The sequence below is a fragment of the Macaca thibetana genome, chromosome 3, assembly GCF_024542745.1.
Source record: "Macaca thibetana thibetana isolate TM-01 chromosome 3, ASM2454274v1, whole genome shotgun sequence".
In the NCBI taxonomy this organism is placed as follows: domain Eukaryota; kingdom Metazoa; phylum Chordata; class Mammalia; order Primates; family Cercopithecidae; genus Macaca; species Macaca thibetana.
Window position 1 is genome coordinate 103,443,194 of NC_065580.1, and position 26,306 is coordinate 103,469,499.

The 26,306-nt window shown below is 45.1% G+C and overlaps 2 protein-coding genes and 1 long non-coding RNA gene across 3 annotated transcripts in view; 2 read left to right on the forward strand and 1 right to left on the reverse strand.

Moving 5' to 3' along the window:
• The window catches only part of LOC126950102 (uncharacterized), a 480,177-nt gene that overhangs the window by 40,982 nt on the left and 412,889 nt on the right, over window positions 1–26,306 (reverse strand). The window lies entirely within an intron of this gene.
• Window positions 1–26,306, forward strand: part of LOC126950111 (uncharacterized) — a 189,675-nt gene that overhangs the window by 40,667 nt on the left and 122,702 nt on the right. The gene's annotated exons all lie outside the window — the stretch shown is intronic.
• Window positions 8,374–26,306, forward strand: part of FKBP9 (FKBP prolyl isomerase 9) — a 51,564-nt gene continuing 33,631 nt past the window's right edge. The window contains exons 1-4 of the mRNA XM_050783282.1: window positions 8,374–8,760; window positions 24,007–24,152; window positions 24,574–24,763; window positions 25,726–25,871. Of these exons, the coding sequence (XP_050639239.1) occupies window positions 8,540–8,760; window positions 24,007–24,152; window positions 24,574–24,763; window positions 25,726–25,871 (703 nt within the window). The 5' untranslated portion in view covers window positions 8,374–8,539. The remainder of the gene's footprint in view (window positions 8,761–24,006; window positions 24,153–24,573; window positions 24,764–25,725; window positions 25,872–26,306) is intronic.

The window sequence follows — 26,306 nt, forward strand, 5'->3', positions numbered from 1 at the left end:
CACAGTTCCACAGGGCTAGGGAGGCCTCGGGAAACTTACAGTCGTGGGAGAAGGGAAAGCAAACACGTCCTTCTTCACATGGCAGCAGCAAGGAGAAGTGCTGAGCAATGGGGGGAAAGCCCCTTATAAAACCATCAGATCTGGTGAGAATTCACTCACTATCATGAGAACAGCATGGAGGTAACAACCCTCATGATTCAATTACATCCCACCGGGTCCCTCCCACCACATGTGAGGATTGTGGGAATTACAATTCAAGATGAGATTTGGGTGGGGACACAGCCAAAGTATATCACCAAACCATATCATATTTAGCAGGTTTGAGGGAAAAGCTATACATATTTATAAGGGGATTGGGTAAACACATATGTCACATACATCCCACATTTACTTTGAGACCAAGTTTTTGCATTAAAAAGAGATGGAATTTGGCTCTTTACAACAAAAAGTGAACTACAGGATACATAGACAGTTTGTGCAAATCCTCTATAAGCTGCTGAAACTGGCCAAAGGCCTGCAGTAGCTTATCAGAAAAGAATGTTTGTGAGGCCCGTCCTCTGTCCAATCAGAGTTGTAGTGGTCTGGGTTGTAAATCAGAATTGATAGCTCCTATTGTTAGGGAGTTTAGCCAAAGGAATTTAGACATTTGCCATGCCAGTCAGGCCCTGAACCTGCTCTGCCCATAGGTAACTTCATTTCCTGAAGCTTTGAGTGCAACTTAGTTGATAAAGCGGTGTCTATTTTGGTCTCTCAGATCACAAACTTTCCTTTTCTTTTTTTCTTTTTTCTTTTTTTTTGAGACAGAGTCTCACTCTGTCGCCCAGGCTGGAGTGCCGTGGCATGATCTATGCTTACTGCAAACTCGGCATCCTGGATTCAAGTGATTTTCCTGACTCAGCCTCCCAAGTGGCTGGGATTACAGGTGCATGCCACCATGCCTGGCTAACTTTTTTGTATTTTTAGTAGAGACAGGTTTCACCATGTTGCCCAGGCTGGTCTCGAACTCCTGACCTCAAGGGATTCACCCGCCTTGGCCTCCCATAGTGCTGGGATTACAGGCCTGAGCCACCACACCCGGCTTCAGATCATACTTTCTTTCATGCCATTAATTTGTTTTTCAGCCTTGTTTAGTCTGTTTCTTGTTGCATCTAATTAATGTATTACATTTGTAATGTGGAGAAATATGAGTCAGTACAAAGAAGTAAGAAAGTAAGAAAAAGTAAAAATCAAAACCAAAAAAAGCAGAACAAAGAGAAAGTACAAAATGGTGACTATCCTCTGTCTGTGTAGAAAAGACTGTGAATTAGGGCACACCTCCGTAAGAGAAGTCACAAGGAGCCACATCTACCCACCCATATTTATGTCCTTTGACTTGCTTTTTTCTTCTTCTGTGTTTATTCCTCTCCGCAAGTAAGTCACTGCACTCAAGAGAGAGACCGTTGGATGGGAGGGAGGAACAGGTGGTGTTCCTCTGGTGATCTTGGACATCAGATTATTTTTTTGCAACCTACAAAACTGTAAAGTGAAGTTTTGGCAGTTCCTCAGAAAGTTACCAGTAGAGTTTCATATGATCCAGAAATTCCATTCCTAGATAGTGTCAGTCCTTTTTTTTTTTTTTTTTTTTGAGTTGGAGTCTAGCTCTGTTGCTCAGGCTGGAGTGCAGCGGCAGGATCTTGGCTCACTGTAACCTCACGTCTCGGGTTCTAGCAATTCTCCTGCCTCAGCATCCCAAGTAGCTGAGACTGTAGGTGTGTGCCACCACAGCTGTCTAATTTTTGTATTTTTAGTAGAGACGGGGTTTCACCATGTTGGCCAGGCCGGTCTCAAACTCCTGATCTCAGGTGATCTGCCAGCCTTGGCCTCCCAAAGTGTTGGGATTACAGGAGTGAGCCACTGTGCCCGGCCACATCTGGTGTTTTTACATTTTGTGGACATTTGTGTAAAAAAAAAATTGAGTAGGAAAATTTGTGGAGCCAGAGATAGTGTCTTGTGCCTGTAGTCCCAGCTATTCAAGAGGCTGAGGCAGGAGGATTGCTTGAGCCCAGCAGTTCAAGACCAGCCTGGGTGATACAGTGAGACCCTGTCTCTAAAAAAAAAAAAAAAAAGGGAAAAAAACTCATCAAAATATACAGTTAAGATCTATGCATTTCACTTTAAAATCATACCTCAATTTTTTAAAAAAGTAAAAGGAAAAAAATGGTCCATATTTTCAGCCAAGGTCAAGAAAGATCTGCCTTTGTTTCAGCTCTCATACTGTAAACAAGTGTGCTTTTTGCAGTATATTTAGTGCCATGTTTTTAGCATTTTTTTTTGCTTTTTATTGGTGATTTTGCTCTTCTTGGTGGCCCTAAGCATAGCGCTGAAGGGCTGTCTTGTGTTCTTAAGTACAAGCGAACCCTGATGATAAGAAAAAATATGTGTTAGATAAGCTTCACTCAGGCCTGAGAGCAGCTAGCCTAAATAAACTTTTTTTTTTTTTTTTTTTTGAGACTGAGTCTGGCTCTGTCGCCCATGCTGGAGTGCAGTGGCACGATCTCGGCTCACTTCAAGCTCCACCTCCCAGGTTCACGCCATTCTCCTGCCTCAGCCTCCAGAGTAACTGGGACTACAGGCGCCCGCCACCACGTCCGGCTAATTTTTTGTATTTTTAGTAGAGACGGGGTTTCACCGTGTTAGCCAGTATGGTTTCGATCTCCCGACCTCGTGATCCGCCCGCCTCCCTCCCAAAGTGCCCGTGGTGGCGGGCGCCTGTAGTCCCAGCTACTCCGGAGGCTGAGGCAGGAGAATGGCACGAACCCGGGAGGCGGAGCTTGCGGTGGGCCCAGATCGCGCCACTGCACTCCAGCCTGGGCAACGAGCGAGACTCCTCTCAAAAAACAAACAAACAAACAAACAAAAAAGTTCATGCATCTCTTTAAATGCTGTAACAATGTGTAGATCCACTGTCTGTATGTGAGATAATCCATTTTCCCTGTTCCTCAGTAACAATATGTCTTATAGTTATTTTTTAATCTTACTAACTTCAGAAGTAAAAAAAGTACTTCATTATCTTAATTTTCTTTTCTTTTTTTGAGGAAAATGGAGACCTTTTATTTTCTGAGAAACAATCTATAGATTGGGGAGATGCAGCCTTTGGTACAAGTGAAAGTACACTCTCTATTTTCTTTTCTTGTTTGTTTTTGAGACTTGCTCTGTCGCCCAGGCTTGAGTGCAGTGGTATGATTCGGACTCACTGTCACCTCCACCTCCTAGGTTCAAGTGATTCTCCTGCCTCAGCCTCCCCAGCAGCCGGGATTACAGGCGCGTACTATCACACCCAGGTAATTTTTGTATTTTCAGTAGAGACAGGGTTTCACCATGTTGGTCAGGCTGGTCTCGAACTCCTAACCTCAGGTGATTCACCTGCCTCGGCCTCCCAAAGTGCTGGGATTACAGGTGTGAGCCACTGTGCCCAGTGTATTTTATTTTCTTGATTACTAGTGAGGGTGAATATATTTATTTGTATTTCCTCTTTTCTGAATTCTTCACCTGTGTATTCTGACTTCAGTTTTGTTGTACTGCTGCATAATACACCACCCCAAAGTTTAAAAACAACAATCTAATATGCTTACAAAATTCTGTGGGTCAGGAATTTTGGCAGGATATAGCAGGCAAGGCTTTGTCTGCTACATGATTTTTACTGCTCAAATGGCTGGGCTGACTTGAACACAGGGCAGATGGCTAATCCAAGGGCTGCTTTACTCACATTTTTGCTGCCTATGCTGGGATGGCTGAGGCATGGGCTCAGATGTAACTATCAATCACAGAGTCCACATGTGACCTCTCCAGCATGGAGGGCTCTTGGTAGTGGGACTTCTTACAGGGATCAGGACTTAAGGGGCAAGTGTTCCAGTGAACCGGGTGGAAACAACATGGTCTTTTATGATCTAGCCCAGAAGTCATGGCCCATCATTTAGGTTGTAGTCTATTGGTCAGCACTGCTGTGGGCCTATCCAGATTCAACAGGATAATCATAAACTCCACTTCTCAATGGGAGGACCCTCAAAGAATTTCAGGCCAACACAGATGGGATGTTCACTTATGCTTGCACATTTGTTTTGTCATATATTTGCAAGGGTTTTTTTGGTTTTGTTTTTGTTTTTTTTGAGACAGAGTCTCACTCTGTCACCCAGGCTGGAGTGTAGTGGTGTTATCTTAGCTCACTGCAACCTCATCCCCCGGGTTTAAGCGATTCTCCTGCCTCAGCCTCCCAAGTAGCTGGGATTACAGGCACCTGCCACTACACCCAGCTAATTTTTGTATTTTTAGTAGAGATGGGGTTTCACCATCTTGGCCAGGCCAGTCATGAACTCCTGACCTTGTGATCCACCCATGTCGGCCTCCCAAAATTCTGGGATTACAGGCGTGAGCCACCGTGCCCGGCTGTAAGTTTTTTTTTTTTTTTTTTGAGACGGAGTCTTGCTCTGTCGCCAGGCTGGAGTGCAGTGGCACGATCTCAGTTCACTGCAAGCTCCACCTCCCAGGTTCACACCATTCTTCTGCCTCAGCCTTCTGAGTAGCTGGGACTACAGGCGTCCGCTACCACGCCCAGCTAATTTTTGTATTTTTAGTAGAGATGGGGTTTCACTGTGTTAGCTAGGACGGTCTCGATCTCTTGACTTCGTGATCCACCCGCCTCAGCCTCCCGAAGTGCTGGGATTACAGGCGTGAGCCACTGCGCCTGGCCAAGTATTTTTTCAAATTATCATTTCTCTTTAAAAATTTCTGACATTTTTTAATAACAAGATTTTTTTTTTTTTTCTTTTTTGAGACAGAGTCTTGGTATGTTGCCCAGGCTGGACTTGAACTTCGGGCTCAAGAGATCCTCCACCTCAGGCTCTCAAGTAATTAGGACTACAGGCTCCTGGCTCCTGCCACCATGAGCAGATGTTCGTTTTTATTTTATTTTACATATATTTTTAAACAGGTTCTCACTCTGTCATGTAGGCTGGAGTGCAGTGGTGTGATCACAATTCATTGCAGCCTCCATCTTCTAGGTTGAAGGTGATCTTCCCACCCCAGCCTCCGAAGTAGCTGAATGGGGACTATAGGTGCAGGCCACCCTGCTCCACCTTTTTTTTTTTTTTTTTTTTTTGAGACAAGGTCTCTCTCTGTCACCCAGGCCGATTATGCAGTGGTGCAATCATGGCTCACTGCAGCCTCAACATCCAGGGCTCAAGCGATCCTCCAACATCAGCTTCCAAATAGCTGCGACTACAGGCACACACCACCACATCTGGTTAATTTTTGTTTGGTTTTTGTTTTTCTTTTTGAGACAGGGTGTCACTCTGTTGCCCAGGCTGGAGTGCAGTTTTTTTTTTTTTTTTTCTGTAAGTAGTGATTATGACCTTATACAGAGTTGTCATGAAGATTGGACTTCTTGGCATCTAGTTTAAGTGATCAAGTTTCAAATCCCAAGTCTTTATAATTAATACGTATTGTATGTTTAGCATCTGAGCCTAGAAACTAATTCAGCACCAAGATATTTCCCGAAATTGCCATAAGAGGTCAGTAGGCAAGATAAGTATAATCTGTTTTATAGTCAAGGGTGGAAGTAACAAGTTACCTGACTTGCCTGAAGCCACAGAGACATAAGTGAAGCAAAGACTGGACCAAAGTACATGTATAGTGAATGAACTGAATGTCTGAATTCACGCCAATAAAATGTATAACAATTTTTATTATCAATGATTATATACTTCAAAATCAAGATGTTGTTTGACAAAAGATGACGTGCAAAAGTACTTTTTGGTGATCAATGCCATTAATAGACTACAATCAGAAAGTTTTTGTCTTTTTTTTTTTTTTTTGAGATAGAGTTTTGCTCTGTTGTCCCTGCTGGAGTGCAATTGTGCAATCTTGGTTCAGTGCAACCTATGCCTCTGGGGTTCAAGCAATTCTCCTGCCTCAGCCACCGGAGTAGCTGGGATTATAAGCATGCAACACCACACCCGGCTAATTTTTGTACTTTTAGTGAGACGGGGTTTCGCCAGGTTGTCCAGGCTGGTCTCAAACTCCTGAGGTAAAGCAATCTGCCCCCCTTGGCCTCCCAAAGTGCTGGGATTACAGGGGTGAGTAATTTTTGTATTTTTTTGTAGAGGTGGGGTTTTGCCATGTTGCCCAGGCTGGTCTCAAACTCCTGGGCTCAAGCAGTCTTCCTGCCTCAGCCTTCTAAAGTGCTAGGATTACAGGAGTGAGCCACCAGGCCCTCTGTTTGTTTTTAAAATCAGAGGTAGATGTTGAATTTTATCTCATGCCGTTTTGAGTCTATAGCCACATGATCTTAGAGCTTTTTTCCCCCTTCTTCTGTCCTATAATTTTTTTTTTTTTTTTTGAGATGGAGTCTCGCTCTGTCACCCAGGCTGGAGTGTAGTGGCCGGATCTCAGCTCACTGCAAGCTCCGCCTCCCGGGTTCACGCCATTCTCCTGCTTCAGCCTCCCGAGTAGCTGGGACTACAGGCGCCCGCCACCTCGCCTGGCTAGTTTTTTGTATTTTTATTGGAGATGGGGTTTCACGGTGTAAGCCAGGATGGTCTCGATCTCCTGACCTCGTGATCCACCCCTCTCGGCCTCCCAAAGTGCTGGGATTACAGGCTTGAGCCACCGCGCCCGGCCCTGTCCTATAATTTTATTAATAGGTGTTCTATTTCTAGAATAAGCTCTAAGATGAACAATGAACATTTCTCTTGTTGTTCGTGTAGTTTCTCACTCGATCCCTGAAACCTAATTGATTATAATAATCTTATAATTATTGTTTTATCTTCATCTTACAGAGAATACTGACATTTTGTTAATTTGCAGAAGCTCACCTAGGTAGTCCATGTAATGGTATATTTTTCCTTTAAAATACTGTTTTTTTATTTTTTACTTATTTTTTTTTGAGGCGGAGTCTCACTCTGTCTGGAGTGCAGTGGTATGATTTAGTGGTGCGATCTTGGCTCACTGCAACCTTCAACTCCCAGGTTCCAGCGATTTTTCTGCCTCAGTCTCCCAAGTAGCTGGGACTACAGGCCGTGCCACCACACGCTGCTAATTTTTGTATTTTTAGTAGAGAGAGGGTTTCACCATGTTGGTCAGGCTGGTCTTGAACTCCTGACCTCAGGTGATCCAACCACCTCGGCCTCCCAAAGTGCTGGGGTTACATGTGTGAGCCACTGTGCCTGGCCTAATACACTGTTGAATCTGATTTTATCACGTTTTATTCAGTATTTTTGCATTTATATTTATAAATTAGATCGTGCCCTGTTTTTTCAGTTTTTCCTTTTTGTTGCTCTCTCTGCCAGGTTTTGGTATCAGAATTGTGTTTGCTTCCACAACAAGTTGAAAAAGCGTTGATTTGCTTTTATTATTTCAAAATTTTAATAAATTATAACAACCAATTCCAAGTGCATCTGACTACTCTGATGGATTCCTGTGGCATCTGGGTCTCTATGATGAAGTCCTCCCTGGAATAGGCTCCTATATGGGAGCTTGGGGGACATCTGCAAGTATCAGCTCACACTACGGCCACTGATGGCTTGGGGGACCCTCACGGTGCCTTAAAACTCTTGCCTAGACAACTGTCACGGGAACCTCTTGCAATACATGCCTCCCTTTTCTTTTTTTTTTTTTTTTGAGACGGAGACTCGCACTGTCGTCAGGGCTGGTGTGCAGTGGCGCGAGCTTGGCTCGCTGCAACCTCCGCCTCCCAGGTTCAAGGGATTCTCTTGCCTCAGCCTCCCGAGTAGCTGAGACTACAGGCGCGCGCCACCACGCCTGGCTAATTTTTTTGTATTTTTCGTAGAGACAGGGTTTCATTGTGTTGGCCAGGATGGTCTTGATCTCCTGACCTCGTGATCCGCCTGCCTCGGCCTCCCAAAGCGTTGGGATTACAGGCGTGAGCCATCACGCCCGGCCTCCCTTTTCCTTTAAGTAGGAAGAAAAAAAAAATCCCCAAGGATGGTTTCAGTCTCTTTCAAGGTAGATACCATACCTTTGTAACTAAGTTAAAAAAAAATAAAATCTAATTTTCCCTCCCTCTCCAAAGCAGCAAGGGGAAATTGGATCCACCGCCACGTAGGAGCCCCTCATGGCACCAAACCCGGTGTCTCCAGGGATGGGCGGAGACCAGCGGGTGGGCTTGGGCAGTACCCGCTTTTCTCTTCCGACTTTGGGCCAAAGCCTTGTCTGGAGATCACAGTGTCTCGCTCGGGGACACGCCCTCCCTAGGCCCAAACTGGGTCCCCATTTGGAGTTCCCAGCCCCCCTCCCCACCGCGGCGCGCACATTCCCAAGGCCGGGCGGAACAGGGCGCAGCAGGCCCGCCCTCGGCGCGCGGCCAGGCTGGGCTCCTCCCCTCGAGCTGTGGCCGGGGGGCGGGCGGCAGGGGAGAGGGGGTGGTGGCTGCAGCCCGGGGAGGGCCGGGAGACCGTTCCACGTTTGCAAACGCAGCCGCACGCCCAGGCCTACCCGTGCCGCCCGAGCTCCGCACTGCGTCCGCGCCACTCTCCTCGCCGCCCCGATGGCGTTCCGGGGCTGGAGGCCCCCGCCGCCACCGCTGCTCCTGCTGCTGCTCTGGGTGACCGGGCAGGCAGCGCCCGTGGCTGGCCTGGGCTCCGACGCGGAGCTGCAGATCGAGCGGCGCTTCGTGCCTGACGAGTGCCCGCGCACCGTGCGCAGCGGCGACTTTGTGCGCTACCACTACGTGGGGACGTTCCCCGACGGCCAGAAGTTCGACTCCAGGTACCGCGCCCTTGGCGCCCGGCGCGGCCTCCGCGGATGCGCGTCCCTCTCTCCCGACAGGCCTTTCCCTCCTGCCGGACCTCCCCTAGCTCCGCCCCGTGCATCCGCGCTCCTCCCTTCTTCCGCTGCCCAAATTCTCCCGGACCCCAGACCCTCCGCCGCCGGTGAGCCTCCCGGCCCTCATGTGTCCTAGGCCGCCCGCCTGGGACTGGACCCTTGGAAGACCATGAGCAGCGGGGTTGGGGCAGACCACGCCCTCCTTTTCCTCCAGCGCGTGGACACACGCAAAATCAGTGTAAAATAATCAGTGTGAGTGGGGGCCGCGTTGCACAACTGGAACCCCAAGAGTGGGTGTTCGTGCCTGCCTCTCTTCTCCCTTTCCTGTTCCTTCCCTCCGCTCCCTTGGGAATCTAGTCAGATGGTGCTTCTCACACAAAACGATGATGACGAAGAGGCTAGTGGCCGCAAACATACAATGAGCTGTTAACAATGTGTAGATGTAATTGTAAGTACTTTCCATATTGTAGTGTACTCATTTAATTGTACAGCAGTCTTGTGAGGTAGGTACTATCACTACCCTCATTTTATCAGTAAGGTAACAAGCAACTGAGGCTACGAAGCGTATTGAAACAATGGAGTCAGATTGTTTAATCCAACTCCAGAAGTCTGTGCGCGCAGCTACCACTGCCCTTCCTTTCCGGCCATACAAAAAAACCTCTCTTGGGGCTGGGCGTGGTGGCTCACGCTTGTAGTCCCAGCACTTTGGGAGGCCGAGGCGGGAGGATCGCTTGAGCCCAGGAGTTTGGGGCTGCAGTGAGCTATGGTCGTGCCACTGCACTCCAGCCTGGGAGACAGACAGAGATCCCATCGCAAAACAAAACATAACACAACACCTCTCCTGGGAGAGGTGGGAGGTGGTCCAGGACCGTCACTCCGCCTTGCACCAGGCCCTACACCAGGCCCAGAACTCCTTCTCTCAGCTCTGCCTCAGGATCACAGCACCGCTCTCCAGTTTCCCTCCAGTTTAGTTTCGGGTTTAACAGGCCTCTCTTCCTCCAGCACCAGGCTACTCCTCCCCAAGGCTTTTGTTACAAACCCTGGTCCGTGCCAGCACTTCCCTTCGTGAATCACTAGATCAGGCAGAGAGAGCTATTTGTTGAGCCCCTGCTATGTGCCCCAAGGCCTAGGGTCATTATGAATATTTTGTAGACTCTTGACTTTTTTGAAGTTCCAGACAATGAATATACAAAAGCTTTTCAGCATAGTCTGTGGCACTAGCAAGTGCTTAGAAATGATCATTCTTACTACTGTTTTAGTTGCTTAAAAAAAAAAACTAGCTTTATTGAGATATAATGCCATACAATTTGCCCTTTTGGTGTGTACAATTCAATGTTTTTTAGTATATTCACAGAGTTATGCAAACATCACAACTAGCCAATTCCAGAACATTTTCATCATCCCCCGAAAAGAAATGCAGTCACTCCCCAACCCCAGTTAGACTGCCCTCCAGTCCCTTTCAACCACAAATCCACTTTATGTCTCTATGGATTTGCCTCTTCTAGACATTTCGTGTAAATGGAATCATATAATTTGAGTTGCTTTGTATAATCCAGCTTCTTTCATGGTTCATCTATGTTGTAAAGTATATCAGTACTTCATTCCTTTTTGTGGCCGTATATGTAATATTCCATTGTGTCCATTCATCAGTTGATGGAATTGCTTACACTTTTTGGCTATCATGAATGATGATGTTATGAACATTCATATGCAAGGTTTTGTGTGGATGTACCTTTTCCTTTTTTTTGGATGTACACTTAGGAGCTGGAATTGCTGCGTCCTATGGCAACTATGTTACAAACGTTTTGAAGAATAGCTAACCTGTTTCCCCACAATGGCTGCACCATTTTACATTCCCACCAGCAGTGTACGAAGGTTCATAGTTTTCTACCATCTCATCAACACTTATACTTGTCTTTTTTTTTGAGACAGAATTTCGCTCTTGTCACCCAGGCTAGAGTGCAATGGTGTGATCACAGCTCACTGCAATCTCCCTGCCTCCCAGGTTCAAGCAATTCTCCTGCCTCAGCCTCCTGAGTAGCTGGGATTACAGGTGCCTGCCACCACGCCCGGCTAATTTTTGTATTTTTAGTAGAGATGGGGTTTCGCCATGTTGGCCAGGCTGGTCTCGAACTCCTCACCTCAGGTGATCTGCCCACCTCAGTCTCCCGAAGTGCTGGGATTACAGGCGTGAGCCACTGCGCCTGGCCTGTCTTTGATTATAACCATTTAGTGGGTGTGAAATGATATCTCGTTGTGGTTTTGATCTGCATTTCCCTAATGGCTAACGATGTTGAGCATCATGTGCTTATTGACCATTTGTGTATCTTCTTTCATGTGCTTCTTTCATAGGGAAGAATTTGTTGCTTGAGTTGATAGTAATTAATTTCAGTAGAACAAGTTGTCCTACTATCTAGAACATCTCTACGGTTGGCAGCCACTGTGAGGCAGTGTAGGGCAGTTTAAAGAGCATGGAGGAGCTACCATCCATTCATCAAACATTTTGCAGTGTCTATCCCTCTAGACAGAGACTAGTGCTAGTCTAGTATGTCTCTTCCCCATCTCTACCACTTACAGCCTAGGCTATTACAACGTAGTGTGATAAGTACAGTAAGATAGTAGCGCACACTCTGTCTCTCATAAAGTTCACACATAGTTCTTACCATGTGCCTTCACATATGTTAACTCATTTAATCTTAGAAGAATTCGTTTAACTTCACAAGACAGTGAGGTAGGTACCTCATTACAAATGAAGAAACTGAGGCTCAGAAAGTTCAAATGATTTGCCCAAGGAACCTAACTACTAAGTAGTTGAGCGGAGATTTGAACCCAGGTAGTTCATGGCCATAATCTATGGTCTGTAGTCCACCCGCGTATGTGATAGAAGAAAGGTAAGTAGCTTTGAAAGCACAGAGAAGGCTTAACCATATGTTTGTGTGTCTGTGTCGGAGGAGAGGTTAGGATGGAATCCTGGGGTGGCAGGGATAAGACCCAAGGATGACTAAAATTCAGCAGGGAGGAGCTCAGGGGTGTGTCTGCAGACCCTTAAGGTCCAGGCTTGTCTTTTGATAAATATTATTATGTGCCTACCACATACCTTTTTGGGTATACAGAGTTGTAGATGCTCTAGCACAGTAGTGTTTAAACTGCATATACTTCCGAATCACGTTGAGAGCTTGTTATACGGTTTCCGATTCAGTAGCTCTGAGATAGGCCCTAAGAATTTGCTTTTCTGACAAGTTCCCAGCTGATGCTACTGGTCTGAGGACCACACCTTGAGAACCATTGCTCTAAAACAGGGGTGCTGCAATGGGACATCAATTTACAAAAATAAATAAATAAATAAAACATGGGTCCCTAACCCCTGGGCCGTGGACCTGTTGTGGTCTGTGGCCTGTTAGGAACCGGGCTACATAGGCAGAGGTGAACAGCAGGTTAGCGAGCAAAGCTTCATCTGTATTTACAGTCTCTCCCCATTGCTCATATCACCGCCTGAGCTCGGCCTCCTGTCAAATCAGCAGGGGCATTAGATTCTCATAGCAGCATGAACCCTATTGTGAACTGCACATGTGAGGGATCTAGGTTGTGAGCTCCTTATGAGACTCTAATGCCTGATGATCTGTTGCTGTCTCACCACCACAAGCAATTCTTGTGCCTCAGCCTCCTGAGTAGCTGGGATTACAGGCGTGCGACACCACACCCGGCTAGTTTTTGTATGTTTAGTAGAGACAGGGTTTCGCCAGCTTGGCCAGGCTGGAATTCATTTATTCATCCAACAAATATTTACTGAGTGTCAACTCTTGCAGGTGCTGCGGATGTAACAGTGAATGAAACAGAAATCTCTGCCCTCCTGGAGCTTACATACTAGTGAGAGCACAGGCATGCTCTTAAGTTATGTGGTAAACTAGCAGTTGGTGAGGGCTATGGAGAAAAAGCAGTGGGAGTGAGGGGTGGGAAGATGGGCGACAGGTCCAGAAAGGTGAGAGGACAGTGGCCACCCAGCTAATATAACTGACCTCCAGATTCTGGACTGGGTGCTCTCATGCCTCACACAAAGCAGCCAGCATGCAGTGAGTGCCTTGTGAGTAGTGTGCATAGATACCTCTACCCGTTCTAGGGAGGGAAGGATTTCTTGCTGAAGCCATAGGAAAGGCTTTGAGGAGGAGCTGATGCTTGAGTTGGGCCTTGAGCATGGGTGGGATTTCATTCCTTAAAGCGGGGAGTGTGTTTAAGAGAGTAGATAAGGTGGACCAGGGTCTGGGCCTGAGCAGTGCATGCTCAAGGAACAGTGAGAGGCCCCAATATTTGGGTCAGGAGGTGGGGGACCCGGCACTAGAATGGTATGGGAGAACCAGTCCATGGGAGGCCCGGGTGGCTGGGCTGGGTGTTGTGGACTTTGTTTTTTTTTTTTTTTTTTTTTTTTCATCCCATAGATTCAAGTTGCCCTGAATATATGCTTCTGTTCAGGATCTTGTGAAGGGAAGGTTTTTGTTCAGAGGAGTAAGAGGATTGAGGTGCTCAGTGGATGGACTGATAGTGTAAGTAGAAGTTCTAGAGATCAGCCTCATTGGGGCTTCATTTTACGCAGGGATTCATCCAGCTTCTAACATTCCAGGTACTGGGATACAGCAGAGGATAAAGCTGACAAAAATCCCTGCCCTCAAGTGAGGGTTGGGGCGAACATAAGCCCGTTCCTGCAGACTTAAGCAGAAAGGAGTGGGAATTTATTGGAAGGATCGCCAATTACTTGTGAGGGTCCAGAATCATGGACTGAGGTGACTTTTTGCCTCTTCCCAAGGGGTTGCAAACGGGGCTTCATTCTCTCCCACGAGAAAGAGAGTGTTCCAGCAAGCTTCCCATGCTGCACACATGACCTCTGGGATCCACCACCAATGCCGACAAGCTGGACTGTCTCACAGGTTTCCAGGAAATAATCTGATGGGTCCTGCTTGGGGCAGGTGTCCACCCTATTGGGTGTTAAGTCACATCATCCTAAGTGGGGGCCCAGGCTCACCCTTTCAGCAGGACTGGTCCTCAGGGAAGAGCCAGTGGGCGGGCAGCAGCCAGGATGGAGTCAGGGGGGCCTGACGGGGACAGTGGTGTCAGAGCAACTGGCCAGGTCAGGACATGCTAACTTTGGAGTTGTTTAGAGTGTGACTCTGCATCGCAGCTCTTTCTATGGAGAAGGGGAGTGCTGAAAGGCAGGCTGCTACCTTGCGTTAGCCCTGTGCATTTCTGCTAACTAGGGGAAGATCCTAGCCACTTCTCGCTGCGGTCTCCTGAGGCCATTGGCAGCTGGCCAAGCACCCCTGGTGAAGACTTATTAGCAGGGCTTTGAATTTTCATTTGTGGGTCATTGCGAGCAATTACACATTTATATGAACAATTTAATTTGGCTGTATGGTATTTTATTGGGCTAAGCCCTGTGAAAAATGGGAATCATCTATAGGGATCTGACATTTTAATTTGTGCAGTTGCTTACAAACAAAAATCCACAACAGCAATGGATTTTGCTTTGCTTTGCAAAGTTTTTCATTTAATGATGTTTTAATGGGCCAAAGCCCATCCAAGCCAACAGCTCATGTTTCAGGGTCTGATTTTCCGAGGAGCTATGAATGGAGGCGTTCTCTCTCATTTCTTCTCTGCTCCCGCATGCTCCCTCTCTCCTCTCTCACCTCCTCTCCCTTCCTCCTCTGCAGTGTTCTCACACTTTCCCGTCTGGATAGTTTGCTGGTTCATTAACTGCTTTTCTTTTCTCCTGGCATGTCTCATTAGCTACTGGTAGAGATGGTTGTTTGAGGGAAATAGTCTTGGGCAAAGGGTCTAGAAAGCCAAGCGTCCCCTTTGGGAGTGAATATGTGGAGAGGGAGGTGGGAGGCAGAAAAGCCAGACTCTGCCTCCCTGCTTTCAAGTCTGCAGTAAGATCCAGTCTCAGTGGTGAAACTCCGCCAGCAGAGGGGGTGGGTCCCAGTTGGGAGCTAGGTGGCCAGTGAGGAGGTGAGTTTCAGTCCCATTCATGAAGCCAGTGGCAGGACCACAGTCCAAACGTGAAGCAGGTCCCCTGTGAGTCAGCCATCTGAGTTGGCCCAAGTGAGACAGGACCAACTTTGAGGCCCCCAGAAGGTAGTTCCCATGCCTAGTGGACTTGTTCTTCCTTACTTTGCCTCCCTTCTGTTATGGGTTCTCAAAATATGGCAGTCTTTTTTTCTTTCTTTCTTTCTTTTTGAGACAGGGTCTCACTCTGTTTCCCAGGCTGGAGTGCAGTGGTGCTCACTGCAACCTCTGCCTCCTGAGTTCAAGCAATTCTCATGCCTCAAGCCACCCGAGTAGCTAGGATCACAGGCATGTGCCACCACACGTGGCTAATTTGTGTATTTTTGGTAGAGAGAAGGTTTTGCCATGTTGCCCGTGCTGGTCTCAAACTCCTGAGCTCAAGTGATCCACCCGCCTCGGCCTCCCAAAGTGCTGAGATTACCGCTTGAGCCACCGTGCCCAGCCTGCCATTTGTCCTTTTAAAAGTTTGTTCTTATTGCAGATTTAAATGTACATTTAGAAGCCCCATTATGCCTTAAGAATATAGCCATGGGGGCCGGGCACGGTGGCTCACGCCTATAATCCCAGCACTTTGGGAGGCTGAGGCGGGTGGATCACCTGAGGTCAGGAGTTCAAGACCAGCCTGGCCAACAGGGTGAAACTGCATCTTTACTAAAAATACAAAAATTAACTGGACGTGGTAGCTTGTGCCTGTAATCCCAGCTTCTAGGGAGGCTGAGGCAGGAGAATTGCTTGAACATGAGAGGCAGAGGTTGCAGTGAGCCAAGATCGTGCCACTGCACTCCAGCCTGGGTGACAGTGAGATGCCATCTCAAAAAAAAAAAAAAAAAAAAAAAAAGGAAGAATATAGCCATGAGGATAGTTATTTATCTCAAGTAATGTGTCACCAATAAAACGTGAGCTTCTATGTAGACAGTTTAGTGAATTGACTCTGATGTCTCTTGTCTTAGTGGTCCTTGGGTTAATAATTTTAAAGAGCATCATCAGAGGGTGCTACAGACACCTTTCCCATCACCCCCCTGGGGCAGTAATGGAAGGGGACAAAAATAAGCTGGTGGAGAGTAAAGGAGGGTGTTGGATGTGCTAGGTGGTTTCCCTTTGCCTTTCTAGGTCCACCCTCCACCTGTTCCCTTTGCTTTCTGCTCTGGGAGGCTGACCTGTATGGACTACATCTGCATAGTATGGAGTGCATTAATGACCCTTTGTCTTCTGGCTTTGGTTGGGTTCAGCCAATGGGACATTGTAATAGGCCACTCTTGTGTCCCTGGAAAGAAATACCTGAGGCTGGGTAATTTGTAGGAAAAGAGGTTTAATTGGCTCGCAGTTCTGCAGGCTGTACAGGAAGCATGGCATGCTGGCGTCAGCTTCAAGTGAGGACCTCAGGAGATTTACAGTCATGGTGGAAGGGAAAATGGGAGCAGACATCTCACATGGCAAGAGCGGTAGCGAGAGAGAGAGGGTGGGAGGTGCCACACACTTTTAAACAAGCAGATCTGTGAACTCATTCATCACCAAGGGGATGGCGTTAAGCCCTCCCACCAGGCCCCACCTCCAACACTGGGGATTACATTTCAACATGAGATTTGGCATGGACACAGATCCAAACCCTATCAGGCATCAGATGTTCAGAGGGAGGGAAGAGAGTGAGGTGAAGGTATTTATTCCTCTGGCTTCCTGTCTGTAGGGTCACCATGGATTGTGGCCCTAAACTAAAGGGCCCAGTTCCTGTCAGATAGCCCCTAGCTGCCCTCTCTGTCTCTGTCATTCAAGCTCAGGTGTGATAGCAGCATTCCCTACCCAGCCACAGAGGTACTCTCCCTTGTGTTTTGCTGTGTTCTCTACACACCTTTGCACACAGCCACTTTGTTATTACTTTAAAAAAACCATAAAATTTGCCATTTTAATCATTTTGAACTGTATAATAGAGAGTGTTAGCTATATGCACACTGTTGTGCAATATATTTCTAGAATTTTTCCATCTTGCAAAATTGAAACTTTATGCCCATTGAACAACTTCTCTGCATTTTTCCCTCTTCCTTGTCCCCTGATAACAACATTCCACTTTCTGTTTCTATGAGTTTGACTACTTTAGATAACTCATATAATTCGTGGAATCAAGCAGTATTTGTCTTTCTCTGACTGGCTTGTTTCACTTTACGTAATGTCCTCAAGGTTCATCCATATTGTAGCATGTGATAGAATTTCCTTCCTTTTTAAGGCTGAATAATATCTCATTGTGTGTATATGCCACATTTTTTTAATCCATTTATTTGTTTATGGACATTTAGGTTACTTCTAGCTTTGGGCTATTGTAAATTGTGCTGAGGTGAACATGTGTGTGCAAATATCTGAGTTGTTGTTGTTTTGTTTTTGTTTTAGTTTAGACAGAGTGGTTTTTTTTTTTTTGTTTGTTTGTTTTGTTTTTTGAGACAGAGTTTCACTCTTATTGCCCGGACTGGAGTGTAGTAGTGAGATCTCAGCTCATCGCAACCTCCGCCTCCCAGGTTCAAGTGATTCTCCTGCCTTAGCCTCCTGAGTAGCTGGGATCACAGGCACCCATCCCTACGCCCAGCTGATTTTTGTATTTTTAGTAGAGACAGAGACAGTATGTTGGTCAGGCTGGTTTCTAACTCCCGACCTCAGGTGATCCGCCCACCTCGGCCTCCCAAAGTGTTGGGATTATAGGCATGAGCCACCGTGCCCGGCTCAGATAGAGTCTTTTGTTCTGTTGTCTAGGGTTGAGTGCAGTGGCGTGATCACAGCTTACTGCAGCCTTGACCTCCTGGGCTCAAGTGATCCTCTCACTTCAACCTCCCAAGTACCTGGGACTATAGTACCTGTACACCACCACACATGGCTAATTTTTGTGTTTTTGTAGAGATGGAGTTTTACCAGGTTGCTTAGGCTGGTCTTGAACTCTTAGGCTCAAGCTTCAACCTTGGATTACAGGCATGAGCCACTGCATCCGGCCTGATTCTGTTTTCAGTTCTTTTGGGTATACACCAAGAGATAGGATTGCTAGATCATACAGTACTTCTATTTTTGATTTTTTGAGGAGCCTACAGGCCATTTTCTAGAGCAAGTACAACATTTTGTATTCTCATCAAAGTGCACAAAGATTCCGATTTCTCCCATATCCTCTCCATCACTTTTTGTTTTCCAAATTTTTGATAGTGGTCATCCTAACAAGTGTGTGTGTGATAATATTGCATTGTGGTTTTCTTTTTCTTTCTTTCTTTTTTTTTTTTTTTTGAGACAGAGTTTCACTTTTGTCGCCCAGGCTGGAGTGCAATGGCGTGATCTCAGCTCACTGCAACCTCTGCCTCCCAGGTTCAAGTGATTCTCCTTCCTCAGCCCCCCGAGTAGCTGGCACTACAGGCACATGACACCACGCCTGGCTAATTTTTGTACTTTTCGTAGAGATGGGGTTTTCCCATGTTGGCCAGGCTGGTCTTGAACTCCTGACCTCAGGTGATCCGCCCACCTCAGTCTCCCAAAGTGCTGGGATTACAGGCATGAGCCACCATGCCTGGCCTGCATTGTGGTTTTTGATTTGCATTTCTCTGCTGTTTAGTGATGTGGAGCATCTTTTCATATGCTTGTAGGCCATTTGTATATCTTCTTTGGAGAAATATTCATTCAATCCCTTTGCTCATTTTAAAATTGGGTTATTTTGTTGTTGAGTTTTAGGAGTTCTTTATATATTCTAGATATTAATCCCTTGTCATATATGAGGTTTGCAAACATTTTCTCCCATTTTTTAGGTTCCTTTTTTACTCTGTTGATTGTTTTCTTTGCTGCTCAGAGTTTTAAAGTTTGACAAAGTCCCCTTTGTCTGTTTTTGTTTTTGTTAGCTGTGCTTTTGGTGTCATATCCAATCCAATGTTATTATACTTTTCCCTTGTGTTTTTTTCCTAGTTTTATAGTTTTGGATCTTATATTTATGTATTTAATCCATTTTGAATTGATTCTTTCCTGTGGTATAAAGTAAGAATCCAACTTTATTCTTTTGCATGTGGAGATCCAATTTTCCCAGCACCATTTATTGAAGAGACTGCCCTTTACCCACTGTGTAGTCTTAGCCCTTGTCAAAGATCATTTGACCATATAGGCAAAAGTTTATTTCTGGGCTATTTTGATCTGTTGGTCTATATGTCTATATTTGGGCCAGTACCATGCTGCCTTGATTACAACAGTTTCATAATATGTTTCAAAATCAGGAAGTGTGAGGCCTCCAGCTTTGTTCTTCTTTCTCAGGATTGTTTTGGCTATTTAGAGTCCTTCAAGATTCTAAGGCTAGGCACTGTGGCTCACACCTGTAACCCCAGCACTTTGGGAGGCTGAGGTGGTCTGATCCTGAGGTCAGGAGTTCCAGACCAGCCTGGCCAACATGGTGAAACTCTGTCTCTACTAAAAATACAAAAATTAGCCGAGCATGTTGGCAGGTGCCTGTAATCCCAGCTACTCGGGAGGCTGAGGCAGAATTGCTTGAACCTGGGAGGCGGAAGTTGCAGTGAGCTGAGATGGCACCACTGCACTGTAGCCTAGGTGACAGAGTGAGACTCTATCTCAAAAAAAAAAAAAAAAAAAAATTCCATATGAATTTTAGTTTAGTTTTTTTTTTTTGTTTTTTTTTTTTTTTTCTATTTCTGCAAAAAAAAGCCATTGGGATTTTGGTAGGAATTGCATTGAATCAATAGATTGCTTTGGTTAGTGTGGACATCTTAGCCATATTAAGTCTTCCAGTCCGTGAACAAGAAATGTCTTTCCATTTATTTGTGTCCTCTTTAATTTCTTTCTTTCTTTCTCTCTGTCTCTCTGTCTCTCTCTCTCTCTCTCTCTCTCCCCCCCCCCCCTCGGATTACAGGCATATGCCACCATGCCTGGCTAATTTTTGTATTTTTAGTAGAGACAGGTTTCACCATGTTGTCCAGGCTGATCTCAAACTCCTGACCACAGGTGATCCGCCTGCCTTGGCCTCCCAAATTGCTGGGATTACATGCATGAGCCATTGCCCCGGCCCTCTTTAATTTCTTTCAGCAATGTTTTTCTAGTTTTCTCCTTTTGCCTCCTTGGTTAGGTTTAATCCTAAGTATTTCATTCTTCTTGATGCTGTTGTAAATAGGATTATTTTGTTCATTTCCTTTTTTAAGATTGTTCATTATTAGTGTATAGAAATGCAGCTGATTTTGAGGTTTTGTATCCTGCAACTTTGCCAAATTTGTTTATTAGTTTTTTTTCCCCCCGCAGAACCATGAAGTCCAATGTTTATTAGTTTTAACAGCTTTTTCTATGGACTCTTACAGGATTTTCTATATATAAAGTTATTTCGTCTGTTAAAAGAGATATTTTTACTTCTTCCTTTCCAATTTCTGTGCCATGTAGTTATTTGTCTTGCTTAATTGCTCTAGCTAGGAGTTCCAGGACCATGCTGAACAGAAGTGTTGAAAGCAAGCATCTTTTCCTTGTCCCCAATCACAGGGGAAAACCTTTCAGTTTTTCACCATTGTTTATGATCTCAGCTGTGCACAACCCCATTATTAAACTTTCCTGGAACAACTTCGTTTGGGTGTGTCATCTGTTTCCTGCGGGCCCCTGAATGAGATGCCTGTAAAAGGTGTAAATAAGCCAGATCCCAAGACAGGTTGTATAAATGCTTATTCCAGAGTGTGCAGAAATAATTTTCATGACCAGTTCTGGGCTTGATGCTGCCTATGAGTTTGTGCCAGTTATGCTGATCAGAATAAATTTGTTCAGAACAACTTTATTTTTGCAGATGGTCAGAATTTTAAGCAGTAGATAAGACTGGTCTTGCATTGTTAGCCTCTTGTAAAAATGTATACCTTTTTAATGTATAAATGTATACATTTTCTTTCAGAAAGGTTTTTTGGTTTTTAGCACTTTGGTGCTTAATTGTTCACAGTGGTTAGGCAACATCAAATGAAGAAGTTAATATTGTGAGGCAACACCTGTTTCTTTCTTCCTTTCTTTCTTTCCTTTCTTTCTTTCCAGGATCTCACTCTGTCACCCAGGATGGAGTGCCAGGGTGCGATCTTGGCTCACTGCAGCCTCCGCCTCCCAGGTTCAAGTGATCCTCCCAACTCAGCCTCCCGAGTAGCTGGGACCACATGCGCATACCACCATGCTCAGCTAATTTTTTGTATTTTTAGTAGAGATGGGATTTCACAATGTTGCCCAAGCTGGGCAACAACTATTTCTATACACCTCTAGAGAGGCCCTGACCCCGGAGTATGAGAGTCAGATGGTCCTAGATTCTCACTTTTTTCCCTCCTCATGTTTAATTTCATGAGCTTGGGAAGTTTTGTAACCTCCAAAGAGTCTGAGTATCATAGCACCCACCTTAAAGTACTGTATGAGGATTAAATGGTGTAGTATATATTGAAGAGCTTAGTCTGCTACTGTGCCCAACAAATAATAAATACTCTGTCAATGGTAGTTAGTATTAAAAAGTTTTGTTAAATTTGGGAAGTATATTCAGGTTCTGTGAATGAAAAAAATATTTTTAAAGTATGCCGGTGCATTGTTGCTGTTTCTGTGTGTTCTGTGCTTGGGAGTCTTTGAAGTCTTGCTTTCTGGCCCATTATTATAATGAATCTGCCAGTTTGATGATGGCTTAGTGGCAGGGCGAGTCGCCAGCCAAGTGTAATTCAAGAGCGGGCATTCCAGGGGGTGCGGATTGGGGCCCCGGAGGTAGAGGGTGGAGGTGTAAAGCTGACTTGGGCACAAAACTGGCCATGTGCTTTTGTCCTCTGGCTTGTTGGCCTGTACTTGAAATCTTGCTTTCTGTTCACTGACCTTGAAGAAAGGAAACCTATTAAAATAGGCTGTAAAACTAGGAGGAGAAAGACAAGAGGGCCAGGTCTCAGGAAGCTGCCCTGAGGGGAGTGGTGAGGTGGACTCTGTTGCTCGCCCAAACTGTTCATTAGGGAAAAAGAGGAAAAAGTGAAAGTATTTTGCAAAATGAAGGGTGACACATTCTCATGAAATAAATCCCAGCAGCTCTTAACATTTTATTACATAAGTAATTACATGATCATTTTGAAAAGTAAGATAATTAAAGAGAAAACAAATTCAGTCACCTGAAGTCCTCTACCTGTAGATGATAGATAATATTTCATGTATTGCCTTGTGGATTTTTTCAAATGCATCTATATATGTAAGTTGAAAATGGGGTGGTTTTATACTGTGTTAACCTGTCCCCACCCCCCACCCTTTTTGAGACAGAGTTTCATTCTGTCACCCAGGCTGGATGACAATGCAGTGGCACCGTCTCAGCTCACTGCAACCTTCACCTCCCAGGTTCAAGCAATGTTTGTGCCTCAGGCTCCCAAGTAGCTGGGACTACAGGTGCACACCACCACACCCTGCTAATTTTGTGTTTTTAGTAGAGATGGCATTTCACCATATTGGCCAGGCTGCTCTCAAACTCCTGACCTCAAGTGATCCACCCTCCTTGGCCTCCCAAAGTGCTGGGATTACAGGCATGAGCCACCATGCCTGGCATTGTAACCTGCCCTTTACTCATATTGTATATATCCCTCCATGTCAGTGAGTAAAAATCTGTTGTTATAAAATGCCATAGAGCATTGTATTTTATGTCTTCTGAAACTCTGTGGGTCTCTAGTAGTTTATAAGGTACTTACTTGTAGGCAAAGTCCGTGCCTTGTACTTTATATCCCCCAAAGCACCTGGCACGGTCCCCTAATAGGCAAACCCCTGTTGATTGCTACATTTGACATTGAAGAAGATAAAGGTGTGAGTCACAGCCATGATTTCCTTATTTATCTTTTGATCTAAGGCCATTGCCTATCAGCCTTTAAAACATGTATATTAGTGATCGTAAGACTACATCGTACTTTCTATTACCTGTGATAATTATAGCAATATTGGCACAGCACTTTGGTTTTCAGAGCATTTTTCACATTGTTATACAGATTCTGGGAAGGCTGTTATTATTTCTTGCATTTTGCAGTGGAGGAAACTGAGGTTAAGAGAGTTTAAGTATGTTTTATGCTCTTACCATGCTGCCTCTGTGTTTAACTTAGCTGGATGCCTTTAAAAAAAAATCAAGTGTGTGTGTGTATGTGTGTGTGTGTGTGTGTGTGTGTGTGTGTGTGTGAACTTAGGCCATCAGTACCTATGATGTTGCTTTTGGGTACCAATGACATAGAAAATGAAGTAAAGTTTATTTTTTATTTTTTTTAGACAGAGTCTCACTGTGTTGCCTAGGCTGGAGTGCAGTAGCACAATCTCAGCTCACTGCAGTCTCCGCCTTCCGTGTTCAAGCAATTCTCCTGCCTCAGCCTCCTGAGTTGCTGGGGCTACAAGCGTGTGCCACCACACCTGGCTAATTTTTTTGTATTTTTAGTAGAGACGGGGTTTCACCGTGTTGGCCAGGCTTATTTCAAACTGCTGACCTCAGGTGATCCACCCTCTTTGGCCTCCCAAAGTGCTGGGATTATAGGCGTGAGCCACTGTACCCGGCTGTAAAGTCTTTATTTTATTTTATTTTATTTTATTTTATTCTATTTTATGTTATTTTTTGAGACTCTGTCACCCAGGCTACAGTGCAGTGGTGCAGTCATAGCTCACCGCAGCCTCAAACTCTTGGGCTCAAGCGATCCTCCTACCTCAGCTTCCAAAGTAGCTGGGACTATAGGCATGCACCACCACACCTGGCTAATTATATGTATTTATTTGTTTAGAAGAGAGGAGGCCTCACTTTGTTGCCCCGGCTAACTTCAACTTAACTCCCCTTGCCTTGGCCTTCCAAAGCCCTGGCATGACCACAGCCAACTCTTTCTTTTTTTGTGTGTGTGAAAGAATAGGTAATTATTTTGCAAAATCAGCTTAACACATTTTTTTTTTTTTCTAGAGAGAGTTATGCTGATTCTTATTGAACTAGATTTGCTGGCAATATTCAAGATAGTCTAAAATTTCCAACCCTACAAGTACTGTCCAGTGGAGATGTTCCTGTATCAGTAACTCCTTGGCAGGCTTTTTGCTTTGCTGTGGCCACATTACATCTGTGGGCGCATTTTGACAGGTTGGTTTTTACTGAGGAAGGGACTATTTATACTTTTCTCTCTCTTTCCCTACCCTTTGGGTCTTCAGCTATGACAGAGACTCCACTTTCAACGTGTTTGTGGGAAAAGGACAGCTGATCACAGGGATGGACCAGGCTCTTGTTGGGATGTGCGTAAACGAGAGACGTTTCGTGAAGATTCCCCCGAAGCTTGCCTACGGAAGTGAAGGAGTTTGTAAGCTTTTCTTCCTCGTTTATAAACACATCTGCAGAAACAATGAGAACACTTTTAGGATGTTAAGTCAAACAGACTGGAGAATCTTGGAAGCTTTTTAGATTGGGGGAAAATGAAAAGCAGTGAACTCATACACAGCTAAAATTTCCATCTTAGGTTTATTTCTTCTAGATGTGAAAGAAAGTGTCATTAACACAGATGTATTGAATGATACCCTCAATGAGAAGAAAACTGTTTTTTCTCTTTTCTTTCAATTTCATGTGGAGGAAAGAGGGAGGAAGAATGGGTCATTTTGGGATTGTAGAGCAGTAACTGCTTGAACCCTTTTGGCCCACATTCACCTTGGCAGCATCCTAGGTATTTATTTATCTGGCCTGAAAGTCAGCAACTGTGAACTCAGTGTGAAATCTTTAATTTCTAGCTGGTGTGATCCCCCCCAATTCAGTGCTTCATTTTGATGTACTTCTGATGGATATTTGGAATTCTGAAGACCAGGTTCAGATTCACACCTATTTCAAGCCCCCGAGTTGCCCTCGGACCATCCAGGTGTCTGATTTTGTGAGGTACCACTACAACGGGACGTTCCTGGATGGAACTCTGTTTGATTCGAGGTAAGTCCTGTCATTCATGGAAGTATCAGTGAAATGTCCCACGCATAGTTGCTTCCTTCTGTCTTGCTTTTTATGCCGATGGGGACTCTTCTCCACTGTAACCAGTACCGAACTCATCTACTTAAGACTTTTGGTCAGCGTTGCATCTTCTCTGGTGCCAGAGTCAAAATTTTAATACATCTTAGAAACATTGAAGAGCAATGTTTATCTAACTTAACAGTATTTTGAGATCTCATTATTAAGTGAAAGGCTCTATTTGTTTTTTTTTTTTTGAGATGGAGTCTCGTCCTGTCACCCAGTCTGGAGTGCAGTGGCACGATCTTGGCTCACTGCAACCTCTACCTCCTGGGTTCAAGCGATTCTCCTGCCTCAGCCTCCCAAGTAGCTGGGGCTACAGGTGCATGCCACCACGCCAAGCTAATTTTTTATATTTTTAGTAGAGGTGGGGTTTCACCATATTAGCCAGGATGGTCTCGATCTCCTGACCTCATGATCTGCCTGCCTTGGCCTCCCAAAGTGCTGGGATTACAGGTGTGAGCCACCACGCCCAGCCGTGAAAGCATCTATTTTTCAGGAGGCTTATGCACGTTTTGGTTCATTTTTATAGTTTTCCCACGGAAGCAGGAGGGGAAAGATGAATGTATATGAAGCTATGGAGCAGCACGGGGCCACGTCAGAGATCTGGGAACCCTTTGCAATTTATTCTCATTAGAGCGTGTTTGATTAGTGGAATAGCTGGCCTGTTTTTATCTATCACTGGTATAAATGCATGCTTTTTATTTCTTTCTAAACTTGAGGACATTTGCCCTGAGTTTGGGGGCAAAGATCCATAAACGCCTATCTCTAGGGATGGGTATGAGATCATTGTTTAGCTGATATTTGGGTAACAAAAACTGTACTGAGAGATGAGTTGGAAACATTCTCATGGTGTGGAACTTTTTCCCTTTCTCATTGGCTTTTAGTCACAATCGCATGAAAACGTATGACACATATGTGGGGATTGGCTGGCTGATTCCTGGAATGGATAAAGGGCTGCTGGGGATGTGTGTGGGTGAGAAGCGCATCATCACCATTCCTCCTTTTTTGGCCTATGGAGAGGATGGAGATGGTAAGTCCTTCTCCTTCTTGGAGCCACTCTCTCCTATCCTTATTTTTATTGCAGTGGTTAATTCAGTTGTCACCACATGAAACCCACTAGACCTTTCGGTCTAGACCTACACTGTCTAATACGGTAATCACTAGTTACATGTGGCTATTTATATTGAAATGGAAACAAGTTAAAATTAGCTAAAATTTAAAATTCAGTTCCTTGGTCGCACTGCTACATTTTAGGTACCTAATAGCCTCATGTTGCTGAGGGCCACCATACTGGACAGTGCAAATATAGACCCAGATCATTTCCATCCCTCAGAAAGTTCTATTTGACAGTGCTAGTCTGGATTGTCTGCTGTCTGATGATTGAGTTGCAGAAATTTCCACTTACTTATGGTCCACTTACTTATTGGCATTCATAAGTAACCTCCTCTGCTCCTGCCGTACCTGC